Source organism: Netta rufina (genome assembly GCF_964035555.1).
Source record: "Netta rufina genome assembly, chromosome: 1".
In the NCBI taxonomy this organism is placed as follows: Eukaryota; Metazoa; Chordata; class Aves; order Anseriformes; family Anatidae; genus Netta; species Netta rufina.
The window spans coordinates 88,419,408-88,436,991 of NC_140123.1; the positions used below are offsets into that span (position 1 = coordinate 88,419,408).

General features: G+C 33.5%; 1 protein-coding gene across 1 annotated transcript in view; it reads right to left on the reverse strand.

Annotated features, from left to right (window-relative positions):
* CFAP47 (cilia and flagella associated protein 47) overlaps nucleotides 1–17,584 on the reverse strand; it is a gene marked incomplete at both ends in the record, with an annotated part of 298,007 nt that overhangs the window by 248,599 nt on the left and 31,824 nt on the right. The window contains 4 exon segments of the mRNA XM_084289693.1: nucleotides 10–202; nucleotides 7,532–7,691; nucleotides 8,425–8,525; nucleotides 10,593–10,761. Of these exon segments, the coding sequence (XP_084145819.1) occupies nucleotides 10–202; nucleotides 7,532–7,691; nucleotides 8,425–8,525; nucleotides 10,593–10,761 (623 nt within the window).

Here is a 17,584-nt window from a genome sequence, read left to right on the forward strand (position 1 = left end):
CATTTTTACCTTAAGTAATCTTGTGGAATAATATTGATGGCTCTTTCAGTTTTCACATCCAGAGGAACTGGCATCAGCATTAAAAAGGGGGGATCAAAATTTATTTTTGGTGACTTCATAATACCAGACAAGGTTATTTTGTAATGTGATGGATTATCATCTAGACACACTGACACTTCAGATGCGTATGTCCCAGGACAAGCTGTTAAAAAGGTTTTAAAAAATATATTTTACCATAAATATACACAATTAAAAGAGCTGTAGTAAGAACTTTTTTTTTTTTTTTTTTTTTTTTTAAGTTACCAGTACTATTTCTTAATCAAAATGTAGTTTAACATAAAGAACATGTTGCATAAGATTTATTTATTAAGAAAGTTTGGAATAATTGCTTGTAGTAAGCCGTAAGGCCATTATTTTTAATTTTGTCACAATTTCATGAAGTTTTAAATTACCCTCCACTGAAAGCTTCCCCTGTTTTCTTGTATTCCCATCCTTTCTCACACCATCCTGCTAACTGCTGCTATACATCTTTCTAGTGGATGGCAAACATGCATTTTCTTTCACTGATAATACAAAGCAATGTTTAGCAACTGTTACACTATCAAAATGTTGTTTCAAACAAGGAAGTGTCATTTACCAACTTTTCATTTATTCCCACCAACTGAAAAACCATCAAAAGAACAAAATTTTTATGTACAACTAATGAATACCTCTTGTATTTAGAAATAAATCCATATCACATGTTATAAGACAACACAAAAAGCTTAAAACTTTTCATTTTTGACAGAAACACCTTTCCCTTTGATTCTCCACTGTTAACAGATTAAGACATGGAACTGGTAAAGTGAAAACCAGATGAAATAGGAACTTCTGGCAGTGTTTGCAACATCTGACTATTTCCAAGTTAAATGGAAGTTAGTTTTAGGAGACAATATTGCTGAGAAGTCTAGGAAGCTCATGCTTCTAAGTTTTGATATATCAAAAACATTTTTATTTTTCTAGCACTTAGCTCTCTTATGAGGGAAAGGTGAGAGAAACACCATCAGAAAAGTTCACAGAAGAGTGAACAGGAAAGTTCATATGTAGAGCCAAACAGGATTTTTTTACATGCTTATAAGAAGAGAGTAACACGTTACTCCCATCTACAAGCTAGACAGACTTAAGATCCTACAGCCGTACTCTAAACAGTATTTCTGGTATCGTATCTTCCTGTGTATGTATATCATACAGTAAAGTGACCAATAAACACCACAGGAAGGAATGCCATGAAGGAAGAAAAATAGAAGGGCAGATGTCAGCACCAAAGAACATGTTATTTTCACTAACTCATAGTTTGAAGTATTCATATTAACTATTTCCCACACAAACTTTTCATCCTTACGGTACACATAAGTTATAAAAAATCAATTAATTACATGATTACATTTCCCATAGAATCCCTGACTTGACCAGAATGCAGAACAGAGAATGCTCTTTCCGTGTACCTCATCACCCTCTATGTGGACCCACATTTATTAAAACTGAAATACTGCATAATATGTGTGCTAATAATGCTAATAATGTGTGCTCATGTCAGGGAAGAAAAAACCCATCAACAACAACAACAAAACACTAACATGTTGCAAAACAAAACTGTCCTCATTTTAAACAAAGGAAAGAAGACCAAAAAAAAAAAAAAAAAAAAGTGAATGATCCCATTAAGTTTTGTTCATTACTTTGTTATTGTTAGGACAAAAGTTTTCATAATATTTCATGTTAAATAAACTACTTGAAATTAATAAGAATTATGTCCTGAACTGGCAGTTGAGGTCACAAATACTCAAGGTCACAAGGAAAGCAAGTTAGATGCTGGTTTATCTGGAAAAGTGAAAGGTATATAAAGAGTACTGTTTTAGCTAAACTTGTATTTCACTAAATGTGAAAAATATGGCAAAGCTAAAGCCATAATATAAACCCTGTGTTATTTGCCACACACAATGCAATCAGCATCCTGAAGAAGTCTTCTCCATCACTGCACAGTAACCTGGAATCAAGGTTGTGTAGATCAAACAAACTAGGGTGCTAGAGAATGAATACTGCACAATTTAAAATTAGGAATCACTTAAAGAGAAGAAATAGCAAGATCCTTTGTAAATTATTATTAAATCTTTCTTCCTCATACTAATCTCTTAATTTCTTTACATCCTGTTATTTCCTTTGACACTTCAGTTATTCAGCTTCACTTAACAGCACTTTCTGTTAATGTCTATTACCTTCTCTTTTTTTCACCATTAAATGCAAAGGAAGCTTCTGCCAAGCCTGAGAATACCTTCCACCCCATTCACCCATAAACTGACATGAATCTCAACCAGATTTTGTTTCAGTCTTGTGAGCAGTAAGAAGAAATTCCAGATGTGGATCTCATATAAACTGAGTTACAAGATGAAATTGTATTAATAAAAAATATGTATGTTTTTGTTTGTTTTTCTGAAGTATTCAAATCAGTTAGCCAGGAAAAACTAAATATTCAGAATTCTGTGGTATATATGTATATGTACATATATGTGATATATGCATTCTGTCATTTACACCTTTCAGGACTATGCTCAAAGTAGTAGCAAAGTGCTTTTGCTAATGTTTTGATATACTACCATTAATTTCTCTAGCAACTAGCAGTCCAGCAGATGTGGAAGTTTTCCTTAGGGAGAGTCTATGGTAGTTAGAAATCTGTCTAAATTTGCAGAGTAATAACAAAATCTGTACAATTATTTGGGAAATTTCCTCTGTTTTTTGTTGTTGTTGTTTTGTGTTTTTTTTTTGTTTTTTGTTTTTTTTTTTTTTTTTGTTTTTTGTTTTTTGTTTTTTGTTTTTTTTTTTTTTTCTGGATGTATATATTAAGGTAAATAAGCATTCATTGCCTTACCTTAAAACAACAACAGACATCTGGATAAAGGAACACAACTTTTCAAAGCATATATGTGCATATATTCAATAGCTGCTTCATTTTCAGTCCAGTTTGCATTAGAAAACCCATCCAGCTCCGACTGCTTAACTCCCTAGCATATTATGCTGGGACTATAACTTATGCAAAGTCCATATTAATAAAAGAATAAACAGAGGTTGTATTTCTGCTGCAAGTCAGTTACATACATATGCAAGTTCTCCTCACTTCCAGAGGAGAAATATTTCAGGTCCCCTCATCTTCTACTTCACCTGTTTTGGTTTCAAGTTAAACAGCAAAAGTTCATTCAAAAGGCCATCTCTATAAGGATGTCCATATTCCTTGATCCTCTCGATTAGTATAAATCTCCCCCCAAAGAAATCTTAACTTTCTAATAGCATGTTTTCCAATCTTTTGAGGGTGGGGGGGGAATACAGTAAAACCCTTATCTGCTCTTCTCACCCTCTTAAGTCTGTATTAGATGTTACTCACTTCCTACACTTGTCTCTCAAATAAATATTGCCAGTTCCGTTGCCCTAGACTTTCTGATAATTCATGCCATACTACATATATACACTTTCAACATAAATGGGTGCCAATAAAGTATTTGCGTACACTGGAATACAGACTTCAAAACAGAGAAGTTACAGACAATTAAAAGCTAATGATAAGCCCAATTAAAAAAAAAAAAAATAATAATAATAATCAAAAGTGAACTAATCATTTCCCCACAGAACCTGTTATTAGGCATAGTTATTTAATCTCTTACTGTTGTAGAAAAAAAACCCTAGAAGATGGAGGGTGTGATGTTCACATATGCCCATTACATAACTATCACATCTTCCAGGGACACGGAATTCCTTTTAGCTCACTGGCACATTTGGAAGTATTTTGTCACACAGATCTATTTTTTTTTTTTTTAATATATATCACAATAAGATACGGTGAATTTTTTCATATACCATTAATACAGTACATTAGTACAGCAGAAAAGGATCAAATTGATACTTCCTCAGTTCTCAAGAATCCCTATTAAATTGGTAATTTTTTGAACAGGTAGAATCATATTACCACACATCATACAAAACTCTTGCATTTAGTTTACTACCATACCATTATGCACAAATATCATGGAATATTTGAACAAATTAATCCACACTCAAGGTTCTTCTTATGGCTTGTTCATCCCCACATACTACATGTTTACAGTACAAACATATGAAGATGATTAGCCCAGCCTATTCATTAATAAGGTCTCCTGTGTGGGTTTTGTTGTATCTAATGCTCTGTTACAAGAAAGTAATTATTTTCAGTGATGGGTTAGTACAAGTAGACCACTAATCACAAGAAAATACTTTGAATATCAAATTAAGGGCAATTGATTTTTACAATGATTTGTTTTTCTGTAAATAAAGGATTGGGAAAAGAGTGAAAATACAAATAACTTCAACTGATAATTATTTACCAGTCAACTTCATGTATACATGCATTTGCGTTTACACAAACAATTTATCCAGTAATTTTAAATACTGTCTTTTATTTGCATGCTTTTTTCAGCTTCAGCCTTTGCAACACTTGAGCATTTTTTAATACATTCTCACAATATAAACACCTAAACAGCACCAACTATCATATAATGACTGTGCTAGTTGTTTGTTTCAACTAGGGGATAATTATTTCCTCTACAGCTGCTGCATAAAATAGTATTAGACAAAATCTGTAAAATTTCCTTTGTCTTAAGTGCTACAGTGTTATGGAGAAACAGGAGAAAATGAGACACTGTGCTCTCCCAGGCCCTCAAACCATTACAGATCTGGACATATAGCTTGACTGTTCTTATTTTCTAAGTCTAGTATTGCCCTGAGCATCCTTAAAACCAACCCCACAGATTTAATCATACATAATTACTTCTGAAAGGGTATATTCTTCCTTTCTCTCCAAGCTATATATGTTAACCTAATACATGCAAAATACAGCTATATCATCTCCTATTAGACAAATTATTTGCTTTGAATTTTAGAAACAAAATGATTTGTTTCAAGTCACAAATATGTCACAAGTGATTATTTTCCTGTGATCCACAATTACTCCATCCATGTGCATACTTCTCAAAAACTTCTATTAAGATACTATCTTAGAAGTTTCAACACTTATTTTGGAGGTTTTAGTAATTGAAAGACCACTGAAAAAATATGATACCCTACTGAAAGCAAAGTAGAAATTTATAAATGAAGGAAAAACATGCAAAATAAACTAAGAGTTATAGTAAACTACACATGTATTTTTTAATTACAACTCAAACACCACAGGAGTTTTTGAGGGTTTATTTTTCACTTTCCATCCTATAATACCATTCCTCTTTCCTCTACATTTTTACTCCAAGGAACTGGGATCATGGTATGTTTTTGTGTCTTGACTTTTATATTTTTGTAGACTCACATCTCAACATTTTCTCAGAAATTCAGAACTTAACCCAAAAGCTTTCTTCTGGTTAGACACACTTTCCATATACAATTTAAGTAGATCCTTATGTCCTTCAAAAGAAAAGTGAAATTCCAAGTCCATATTTCTACAAGTCTGTATAACTGAACATCTGAAAAGAAATATCTCCCACTGTTGTCTCCTATGATATCACTGTGTTCTGTACAATCTTCTCGTCTTCCTGCTCCCACTGTTTAACTCCTTCTTATTTATACATTCTAACATTTTCTAGCACCCTGAAACAATTTCTTCTTTCAATTCACCCAGTATCCTTGGATCTTATTTTATTTTTTTTTTAATTTCATATTTATCCCCAAACCAGCTCTTTAACATTTTTATTTATGATTTGTTTTTGATAGCTTCCTTTAGTTATCACTCAAAATTGATTGAGGACCTGCAGACAAGATGCAGATGGGATCATATCACTTAGTTCCAAAACTAAACATCACACTAAGTATAGAATAGAACCTACACAGTAAAAAAAAATAATACTATATTAAGTACATTTTTATGGCTGTTTCATAAGTTTCAGAGCCAAAACTTAGGGTTTTAGTGATTTATTTTGGAAGAACATCGGGGAAAGGAGACAAACTGATGCATCAAAAAAGTAAATATACTATAAATATTTTTGCTCAGTCTTCCAAAAGTAAATAGTATTTAACTTTCATCTAGCAGTTTAATTTGAAATAATATAAAATTGAATAGAATAATTTAAATACCTATTTCTAAAATGATACCTCATGAACATGTCAGAAGTGTAAAAAAAAAAAAAAATACAACTATAGATACTGATTAGGTCAGAGACTTTCCAGGTAATATATGCCGAAAGAAATACTATTTCAGACAAGTCAGGATTTGTTACTCAAAATGAAAAATAAAAGAATATAAAGAAAACCACTTCCTAAACAATTCTGCAACAGTCCTTGTACATTAGTTACTTTTCCATTTCATGAAACAAAATCACAGACCAACCATAAGTTGAAAACAAAAGCTACCAAGAAGATATAATACATAATGGAAAAACTTTCTAAAGTAAAGCAATCAGCTCCAAGTAACATATGCAATTGAATGCTGCTCTTACATATTCACAACAAATATGCAGAGCAACATTTAATACAATATTCTCAATTTATCATACAGAATCATGGCAAGACTCATGCCTATAGATCTTTAGGATTTACAAACTAATTTTCAATTATATCAAATAGTTCGTAGGGCTTAGAGGTTTGTAGAAGTTATAGATTTCAACTGTATCATCAAAAATAGCAGCAATATGTGACTTTAGGAAAGGGATACTCACTTGCTGACTCTGGATCATACCCAACCAACAAGACATTTTTCTTCCCTTCAAGAATGCTGGCACCACCAGTAGGCCACATACAATTGTTAGTACCGCTCAGTTCTGTGAGGGGCTTTATTAATGTACAGTGTTACATTACTCTCTACCCAAAACACTTGTTTGACTGGGAATAATGTAAAATCTTAATGCTCTGCCATTCCCACTGTATGTGGTTGATGATCATCTTCTTGCATGCTCCCAGTGTTTGTTAGAAATCTATTTTATGTTTTTTACTTGGTCTCTGGTTCTCTGAGCAAACTATTCAGAAATTTATATATGTATATATGTATGTATGTACATATAGATATAGATATAGATATAGATATAGATATAGATATAGATATATAAAAGACTTTGTATCTTTTGGAGGAAGGAAATTTCTGTTCTTGTCTAAGTTCTGTCTGTTGGGGGGGGAGGAGGGAGAATCACACACACTCCAAGTACTCTTGGAAAGTGTAAATACTTAAGCCAGTTGGCACAAATACACATTAAGGGGCAGTGCTAAAAATAATTTAGGTGTCCTAGCATTTAATGCCTTCTGTGTGCAAAACAGACTTTTCATATAATGCTACGCAAATGATTCCATGTTTTATGTTAGGTCTGCAGCCGTCTTTTTTCTCAGAACTTCAGCATGTCTTTTTGGCATTTTGGTTGACAATTTAGTCATGTTAACTCAGAGGTCATCAAAGTAAGTGCTAGTCTCGATTCATCAAAGAAAGTGACTTAAGCAAATCTATGAAAATGCCAAAATTGTCCAAAATATCCGTAGAAGAACTCACAAAATTACTTACGAGGGCAGAAGAATACAGTAATACTGATTTTTTGTCCTGGATCAAGAAATCCAGCATGCAGGCTAAATTTGAAAATACTGTCTTCTATATTTTTGCCTGCATCATTGCAATTCAATTTCCATGTCAAATACTGCCTTGAGATATTCTTCAGGTCAAGCTCCTGTAAATATTTACAGAGAAAGGAGGGCATGATGAAAGAGGGAAAGCAGCAAGCATCATGATACTTTTCACATTGCTCTGTCCAAAGCATTTCTTTTGCAATCAGATCAGATTGAAAGCAAGAAAACACTAGAAAGCAATGAAGAACCCAGTTTACTGTATTTGTAAGGTGAAAAAATGAGTGTTCCCATTAGTGCAGACTAAATGATTTCCAGTCACTTACCACATCCACAAAGACAATGATCAACATATTGCGGTGGGAGTGCTTAGCCAAATAGAAACAAGTATTTACTGATACAAACGGAGTAAAGCAAGAACTAAACACATGACTTGGAATATTAAAATTTACAGGTGGATATACAGATATTACAAAAATTTCAAAGTAGGTTTTCAAAACCTATTCTTTCAATCCAATATGAAAACAGTGGGAATAACAACACCAAAGAATCTATTCCTTTATGTCAGAGTTGCTCTTTCTCATGGTGCCCATTCTTTTTCATACAACAGAAAGCCAAGATGAGCCCAATGCTGAGCTTTGAAAAATTTTCTCATGACCAAAAACAAGTATGAAATCAAAATCCGAACAAAATGATGATGGAAAAAGTTCAACATACATAAAAGCATATGTTTGGAACATGATTGAATTTTGAGTTCCAAATCTATATTCTTACCCAGTCATTTTTAAGTAATTAAAATATATAGCCAAGAATAACTATAACAATGTGTTTACGTACCTGGGAATTCAGACTTTCATCAGGACTATTGTAACGTATACAACTTGAATGTTGTGTAAATGTAAGTTTCATTGAGGAGAACTCCAGTGGTGATTTAAGTACTGTTGGAAATATTAAGTAAGGATGTTTATATGGTATTGTTTTGACACGTGGTTCCTCAAAGTCCTTTCATAAAACCACTGTTTCAGCACATATTTAGCAGAATTGCTTCTCCCCTTTATTAAAGCTCTAATTTCATTTTACTGTTCCCATACTATACGACTACTAAATAGCGACCATAACTGTCTTATTATGACCCTTTAGTCACATTCAAATTATTTTAATTTTACATCTACCGCACAGCATCTCATCCTGAAGATGCTATAAACAGAGTGTCACATGCTCTGCCTGTTACAGATGAATTCACGGACATTCAGACTATATATACACAAGCATACTTTAGAGATTAAAAGCAATGCTTCTTAAAAGAGGACCTAGAATATCTTCAGCCAACTGCTTTAGTTATATTGAGTATGATATATATATAAATGTATATTCATTTATGTAACAATAAAATAATGCAAAATATTATTTTCATGTAATTCTATACACGCATTCAAATTCACTGATGTTACATCCAGACCCTGTATTATTTTATTAGTTACATATAATGTATTTGCATTTGTGATGGTAGTTCATCAGTAAAGGCATAAAACATTTCATCACAACAGCATTCCTCTTAATTTCATATAGCTAGAATAAAGAAACCAGAACAAAGGATGAAGTTTAAAATGAGTATTTCAAAAAAACAAAGATGTATATTTCCACACGAGTCTTCATTTTGCCTCTGCATTTGGTTAATCAGCTGGGAATGAATGTAGCAAGCATATGGTATATTAAAATCTGCAAGTTTGCTTCACACCCCTTGAGAAAGTTCGTTGATCAATTCTCTCTTTCCTTCAAAAAGCCCGAAGCGCTTCTTGATCTTATGTCTCACATTACATAAAGACCAATATTATCCACATTTCTCTAAAACAAAGACATATAACCTCTGTAAATTAATATTGTTTCAAACCAGGACATCATCTTTGGAATGCATCAGCCAACTAACATACAATTGTGCCAGTCACGGAGTCCTCCCATCTCTTGCAGAAACTGTCTGTACAAGGCAAACACCACAAGAATAAAGGACTAGCCACAAGATGGAAGGGAAAGAAAAAGATAAACTCCATGAAGAATCTGAGAGATTGATCAATTTAAACAAAAAAAAAGATCACATGAGGTTATGACAGGTACTATGCGTTCTTCCTTTTCTCTGGATCAGGTAGGGATTGCTATAATTACATAACATTTTCTATTATAATATCTGAATGTTATCAGAATGAAACAATTAAATGGTTCTGAAACGTTTTTCACAATCTGTTGGAAGCTGATAAGTGATTTTTTGCTTTGATTCTGAATTTAAACAAGTTTGAAACTGTTAAGATTTTCCACAAATCAAATTTATCATTTCTATCAGCTCCAGTAAGAGTAGAGGACAGGATTTCATAGAATCATAGAATCATTTAGGTTGGAAAAGACCTCTAAAATCATCAAGTCCAACTGCTAATCTAGCACTGTCAAGTCTACAATTAAACCATGTCCCTAAACACCCACATCTTTTGAATACATCCAGAGATGGTGACCTTGACACTTCCCTGGGCAGCCTGTTCCAATTCCTCACTATCCATTTAGTGAACAATTTTTTCCTAATATTCAACTTAAAATTCCTTTGGCACAACTTGAGACCATTCCCTCATCAAGCTTGTAGTTTGGGAGAAGAGACTGGCTACAAATTGTAGCCACCCACCCCGCTATAACATCCTTTGAGATGGTTGTAGAGCATGATAAGGTCTCCCCTGAGCCTCCTTTTTTTCCCCTAGTATATGTCACACATTTACAGAAAGTTCAGCTTTACATATATTTAAAAATATGTTAAATTTTGAAAAAGCTTCAAGTTTCCATGACATTTACAAATTACAAGGATTTATCAAATTTCAGCTTTCTAAATCCTGTCTTTTTTTTTTCTTTTTTTTTTTTTTTGGGGGGGGGGGGGGGGGAGGGGGCAGACAAATGGTAATTCTCTGCAATTAGAATATACAAACCGTTATAAGCATTCACCACCTGCTTTAAGTCCCTAGTTTACTTACCAACTGCTTTAACTCTACAGACTGGAACAGCCACAGTCACTGCCTGTGGCCGTGGAGCAATAGTGTGCTTTACAGGCCCAACAGAAGTTGCAGATACAGAGCATTGCTGTAGCAATGGAAAGTCATCCCAAGGAGTATTAACTGTAAGAGTGAAGTCATACGCTGCCACCTAAAGAACACAAATGCCATTGTGGTCACTTTCCCAAAGAAAGTAGTACTTCTTGAACCACCTGAGTGGTAATGTTGTTTTTTATTACTATTTCATAATTATTAAAACTAACTTCAGAACTAATCATGATAATAATAGGATGTTTGTTTATTACCATCAAGTGCGAGTCATTAAAGTATGTAGTAATGAGCCATTTTTGCCCCATCAAGAAAAAAAATGTATACCCCAAAGTATCTGGGTTATCAGCACAGCTACAAACAAGGCTTCTGGTAAATCACTGTGCTGTGCTCCTTTCCATCCTGAGCAGGAAAAAAAAAAAAAAAATCGAAAGTGCAGTCCAAAAGCATAACCATAAGAAACAAGGTGGGAAACAAAAATACATAAATTAAGAAAGCATTTTTCCAACGTTGAAGAGAAAAACTCAGCTGTTATGGTATAGCCAACATAAATGAAATTGGTTCAGAGAACTAGGTGGAACATGAGTTAAAACTGACATAATTCATCAATAAAGAAAAATAACCTGACAGGTTATGCATGTGATAAACCTAATTTATTTCACAGTGCACTTTTCAAGAAGGTATTACATACCTTTCACTTGATCTTGATCTTTCCAACACATCAGAGCAATACACTCTTCAGAGAAAAAGATATGGATAACCATAACAAACGTAACAGAAGAAAAAACAAAACATCTACCATAAAAACACTGTTGGAGTCTTTCAGTCACTTACCTTGAAATCTTCAGAAAGGATTGTGGCCTACAAAACCTGTATGCTGCTTAAAACATACAGTAAAGCCAAGTATATGAAAATGTTTAAAGCTTTCAAATACCCAAATACCACAGGAAATAGTGCATCATGCTTTATTGTCATATATGTGGTAGTGAGTAAAATATATAAATGACAGGAAAGAAAAATAAAATGTTCTACCCCAAGAAAGGAAGCATATATTCATCTGTAACAAAATCAACCGGAGCTCAGGTAATGAGAAGCAAGTACACAGCATTTACAGTGTTTGGAATTCCAGCAGGGTTTTTAATACACAATTACAAGCTCCTGGTGAGCAAGATGTGTGCTGAGCATTGTGGAACTTTTCACGAATTTGCATTCAGCAAGATGAAAATATGGGATGAAAGGAAATCTTTTTAGATCATGGTGCCCTTGTTTATATTGATACTTCAAATCTGATAAGGACTAGATTCTATAACATAGAATGACACTTTTCAAAATTAAGATGGTGAAAGACATTTGAAATTTTCACTATTCTAATATTTGAATTGGATTATAAAGAAAGAGTGAGTAAAAATTTCCTGATGTGATTTAAATATTCTTCTAGTTTAGTACACCACATTAAATACTTCATATTACATCTTCAAAGTATGTGCTTGCATCATAAAACCAAATAATTAAAAGTTAGACTGAAAAAGGATCTTTTCTTCAGTGTTAGAAGTTCCTTTTACTTCAAAGTATGTACGAAATATGTTGCTACTAACAACAGTGACTCTTTGCAGTTTTAGACAAAAACTTATCTTCTCTTACAGTTGAAACTAAAAACCATTGTATTTCAAGACTGAAATCAAAAATCATTTAAAACTTTATATGAAAACACATGAGAAGTTTGATAGATTAGAGCTGAACACATTCTTATTTGGTAACCTTAATAACTGTTAAAATGCATTAAAAATTAATAAATTAAAAATTAAATTAAATTTAAAAAAATAAATTAAAAATTAAGAGACAACTGCAAAGTGATCCAATGTGAGAGAGGGAGAAGAAAATTTTCCTGGACTCTTTAGGTCAAGTATCTTGTATAACAGTCACAAACCAGACTCAATCAGAAGCTTTTATCATACTCCTCAAGCTGTACGTGAAGTTTGCTATACTGGTCACGCTTAGCCACTGTACATCTTCAAAAATGTAAAATGTAATATGCTTCCATATAAATAGCATATCTCACAAGCATTATGGCTCACCATAAACAGAAAAAAAAAAAAAAGGGGGGGGGGGGGGGCGGGATGGGAAGAGATGACTGCACACCCCAGTGTGCACCTCAGGTGCAAAGATTACAGCCAGCCCTGGCAGCTCCCTAAAGCCAGCATGGACATCCTTACTTGCGAAATTTTAACACTTGGAACATCATTGCCAAGAAATGCTATAAAAAAAAGAGACCTAGAAAATCCCTTCCATCTCCAGCATGTGTCACTGGTATACCAGTATAATGATACTGCATTTTTCAAGACCTAGCTTGGTAAGATTAAAATGCTTTACCTATAATTGATAACATGACTTTATATATTTTTCCTATCCTGACTTAAACTAGTTATGAGCATCAGTTGGAAAGAAGGCATCATTTGCAAAGTGTTAGTCTTAGAAATTAAAAAGACTTTTAAAGAAGCTTTAAAAAGAATAGCCACGTGCAACAAAGCAGCTTTTTGTTATGCGTTCACATAGAACACCTCCAAAAAAAGTAAGAAAAGTGGTGTAGGCTGCCACAAGAAAGTATCAATTCTTTAAATCAAGAATTTGCAATCTTTCATTTCATTGGGGGGGGGTGAAAAAAAAAAAAAAAAAAAAAGCTTTTTTTTCTCTCCTAAACAGAGTTGTTGATTTTTAAGAAATCTTTCTGATCAGAAAGTTCAGCTACCCAAACTCATATGAATCTATGAAATAGGTTTCATACAATGTGGATGATAGCTCTAAGCCTAACATTGAAGAGTGAACTTAGTTGAAGGCCTTCCTGCCTCAAACCTAAGTACTCCATACACTGAAAATAACAAAAAGGGGAAACAGCTACCCCAGAAGCCATGACAATTAAAAAGTTATTTTAAATAAAATTTGTGCATAAAAAATAAACAAATTCAAGCAATCTGAGTATAACAAAAAGTTACATTTTTTTAAAATGAACTTTCAAAGCAGTTACCTCATTTCTATCTTTACTAAGCACCCTAATGCAATAATGCTTTATATGTTATATGCTTTACAATAATAATTACCAAAATGTATGTTCTCAAGGTTGAGTGAAAAATTTTTCTTTCGAATCCAAGAATCAAATAGTTTATTTAGCACAAAGAGTACATATCTCCCTAAAATTAAAAGACTTGCTTTTATAGTACAACTTCACACCAAATTGCAAGTAAATCAATGAACTAATTTATGACTTCAAATTAACTTAAAACACCTGTATAAGAAAATAATCTTTTATTTACAACATAATATGCTGAGTGATCTAATATCTTGAAGCATTAGAAATCACTGAATTTTTGTGTAAAGGATCTTTTTAAAATTTATTTATAGCACTAGCAACAGACAGGTTTTCAGCAGTGATACCTGAAGAGAAAGTGTAATGTACATTAAAAAAGCAGTTTGATTAAAATTTAAACCTAACTATAAAAGTAAACGGTACTGCAGAACCAAGGTTTTATGTACTGCAGCTGTATACATTATATATTCTCAAAGTCTTGTAAGATTTAACATTAACTCTTCCTTAAAATATACAAAAAAAAAAAAAATGCAGTCTAAATTCCCCAGCTTTCCATCACATACAGCCAGCATAATGAATAATGTATAAAGTGTTCAAATCCATCATCAAGAACACTGAAATAAAACTAAATCCTTCCCTTGTATACAGAGACATCAGAGATGGTGCACCAGCAATACCCTGATTATTTTGTAATTCGACAGCTGATTTTCCAGAGAATGCATCTCTTACACTGTGAATTCTGTGCATTAAAATAAATAAATAAATAAATAAATCCTTATCAATATCAAAAATTAAAAAGGGGGGGAGGGGGAGGGGAACACCTGTCACTTCTGTATATGAAGTCTAAACAACAAGCTCTGACAAGTGTGACTTGCTCCATTTGTCTCAATCAAAGCCCTCACAGGTCTCATTATTACACAGCTGTATGTGTCATATTTTTTCCTAAGGTGCTGGAATTTTTCTATTCCAAAATATATGTGTGTTTATATATACATGTATATATATAGTGTGTATATATATATACACACACTATATAGTGTATATATATAACTATATACTATATAGTGTATATATATACATATATATACACACACTATATATAGTTGAAGCAGCACACTCCTGCACCTTGCTTTGCCTTTCTGCCTTACCAGAACTTGCATAACGCTGCTGCTAGCAGGTGGATCATCCTGCCTTGAGAAGCACAGTGACAGCTAAGGACCAAAAATTGTCACTGAGCAAATATTCAACATGATAACACACTGTGCATTTCCCTGGCACAAAACAACAACAACAACAACAACAACAACAGGAATGAAGTGCTCCTCAACCTAACAGACAATCAGCCTGCAGAACATGAGTCATGGTCAAGAAAAGTCATGCTTCTTGGATAGGGACAAGAGAGTTCCAACAAATATTTGGCCAGAGGTTCGTGAGTTTTTTGGTTGTTTTATCTGTTGATTTGTTGCTGTTCTTTAAATCAATACGAATTTTTGTTTTACTCAGCATCTGAAATGAAATGACTTACAGCTGGCTAAACCTCCTTATATTGCAGTGAAAAACACGTGAAATGTAATCATTATTTGAGATACTTCATTAAAAGTGTAACAAAACAGAAAAGAAAGGATCATATAGGCTATATAAAATATGACATTAAGGATTTGCCAGCTTACCTATTTATATTCACTTATTTGTATATTGTTCTCACTTATGTACATCTATACATATACATCTATCTGTAAATGCAAATGAATCCCACTATTCAACACTTTCTGACGAGGCACCTCCAACACCTTCTGAGAGGCTGGAGTAACAGGAAGGGAAAATCATGCCATACCTGGGCAGCATCCTAGCCTTATCTATAAAGCATCAATTTAATTTTATTGCTTAGGCTATTGGGAGAATTATCTCAAAATTTGTAGATGTTATTGTATAAACATGCCAATATACTTCATCTCTAAGAATGTCTTATGATATCACATTAAATTGTTCATACTAAGTTTTAGCATAAATTGTGGCAGCTATTCAGAGTTGCTATGTGCTTACTTAGTTTGCTGATTTAAAGCTTTTTAACATAAAAGGAAAACAATTGCCAAGATGATTTTTGGCAGGAGTATTCAAGATTGATTCAATTTCACATTTCTAGTATCTACTTTCTTAGCACAACACAGATTTGTGGGGTTTTGTTGGTTTACAGATAGCATTGTCAGTAGTGATGACTACAGCAACAGCAGGAAGCTTTAGCAGAACCAGACAGCAGGCAGAAAAGAATTCATCTCACTGGGATACAGAAGGCTTGCAGCAGCTGGGAGGTAAGCTGGCTAAGACCAGTTGTCCAGAAAACAGTGATGATATCAGAGAAACAGCTGTTCAAGTAGAGAGGCAGAATATAGTGCTAGCAACTGTGAAACTTGAATAGAGTAAGCTCAGTATAGAGAGATCTTAGCTTTTTCAAGAGCTTTTTCCAAAGTCAGAAAAGAGATGGAAGAAATCTGATGAGAGAAGGGGCAAATCTAGATGCAGCAGAATGATAGCAACAACTCAGATCCAAGGAGGAATATTCTAAGAATCTGCAACTAATGAGTCTCTGATCACAACAAGAGATGCTGCTACCCATACCAATTTCTTAACAAAATTATGCTTACTATTAAAGATTTTATTTTATTATACTACTTTGCAGGAGCTAGATTAAAGAAAAGCTACAGCACCCTGGGGGTAGAGGCACTTCCAGATGCTTTCTTGGTCATGCCATACTGGGTGGCACATTTAGTTTTCAAGGTTATCTGCCTTTTACATTAATCAGTGCTATTGCTCCCAGCTATCAGTGCTTCATTAAAGCTCAACAATGTTAACATGTGACCACCAGTGGGTTGTAAGTTGTAAGTGTATTTGGGCATGCCTTGCCTGGTAATCAGTAAGCTACCTCCTGCCAGGCAAGCAATAGTATACTTGCAGCAGAATGGAAGCACTGGCTGCACACTGAGCCTACCTAGCACAGGGTAGAGACAGAGAAAGGATGTGAGCACATGGAGAGAAGGGGAAATGGAAATAAATAAAATCTGTGAGAGCAGGGCTTATTAATTGGTTATGAGGCATGAGGCACCTCAGAGAAGAGTTTCGTTTTTGAAGTTCTTTATTCCCTTACTTCTGAATGAAGCTGTTCTGCTTGGAGGGGAAAAAAAAAAAAAAAAAAAAAAAAAAAAAAAAAAAAAAGGAAAACACTCAAAGTTTGAAAAATTAAAAAAAGATGATATTACAGAGAAAAACTATAATCAACAGTTGCAATATATTTGACAGTTACTTATTTTTTTTAAAAAAGGAGCTATCAGAAAACAAATCAAGTTAAATATAAGATTTTTTTTTTCCCAAATTATATCATTAGAGCAGATTGCAAATTGATATAGCCTTGTCTTCAGTTAGGTTACCTTATCACCAGCATCAAATGATAGTTGGGGATGCTTGTTAATAACCATCAGTAATGCTGAACAGTAGCTCAGACTACAAGTGAAATAAACTAAATAAGTGGTTCAGAAGACTTCTGAGACAGTAGATGATTCTGCATGTTTAATCATTTGAATGTAGAGCAGTGTTAGAAGCAACATATCTATTCTTAATCCATCCTTACACTTGGCAAAGAAGGAAAACAGTAATATAGCTTAATCGCAGCAGGGGCAAATAGGATACTGGGAGGCACAAAAAAAAAAACTTATTTTGATAGTTTGGAGGGGATGGGGTTCATTTACAATTTTAGAGTTGATATTTCAGTAGTTTGGAAAGGGATGATTGGCCGCCTTCTACACTACTTTCTAGTACAATGAAGAATAAAGGATCAGTTTGTACAGCAGCA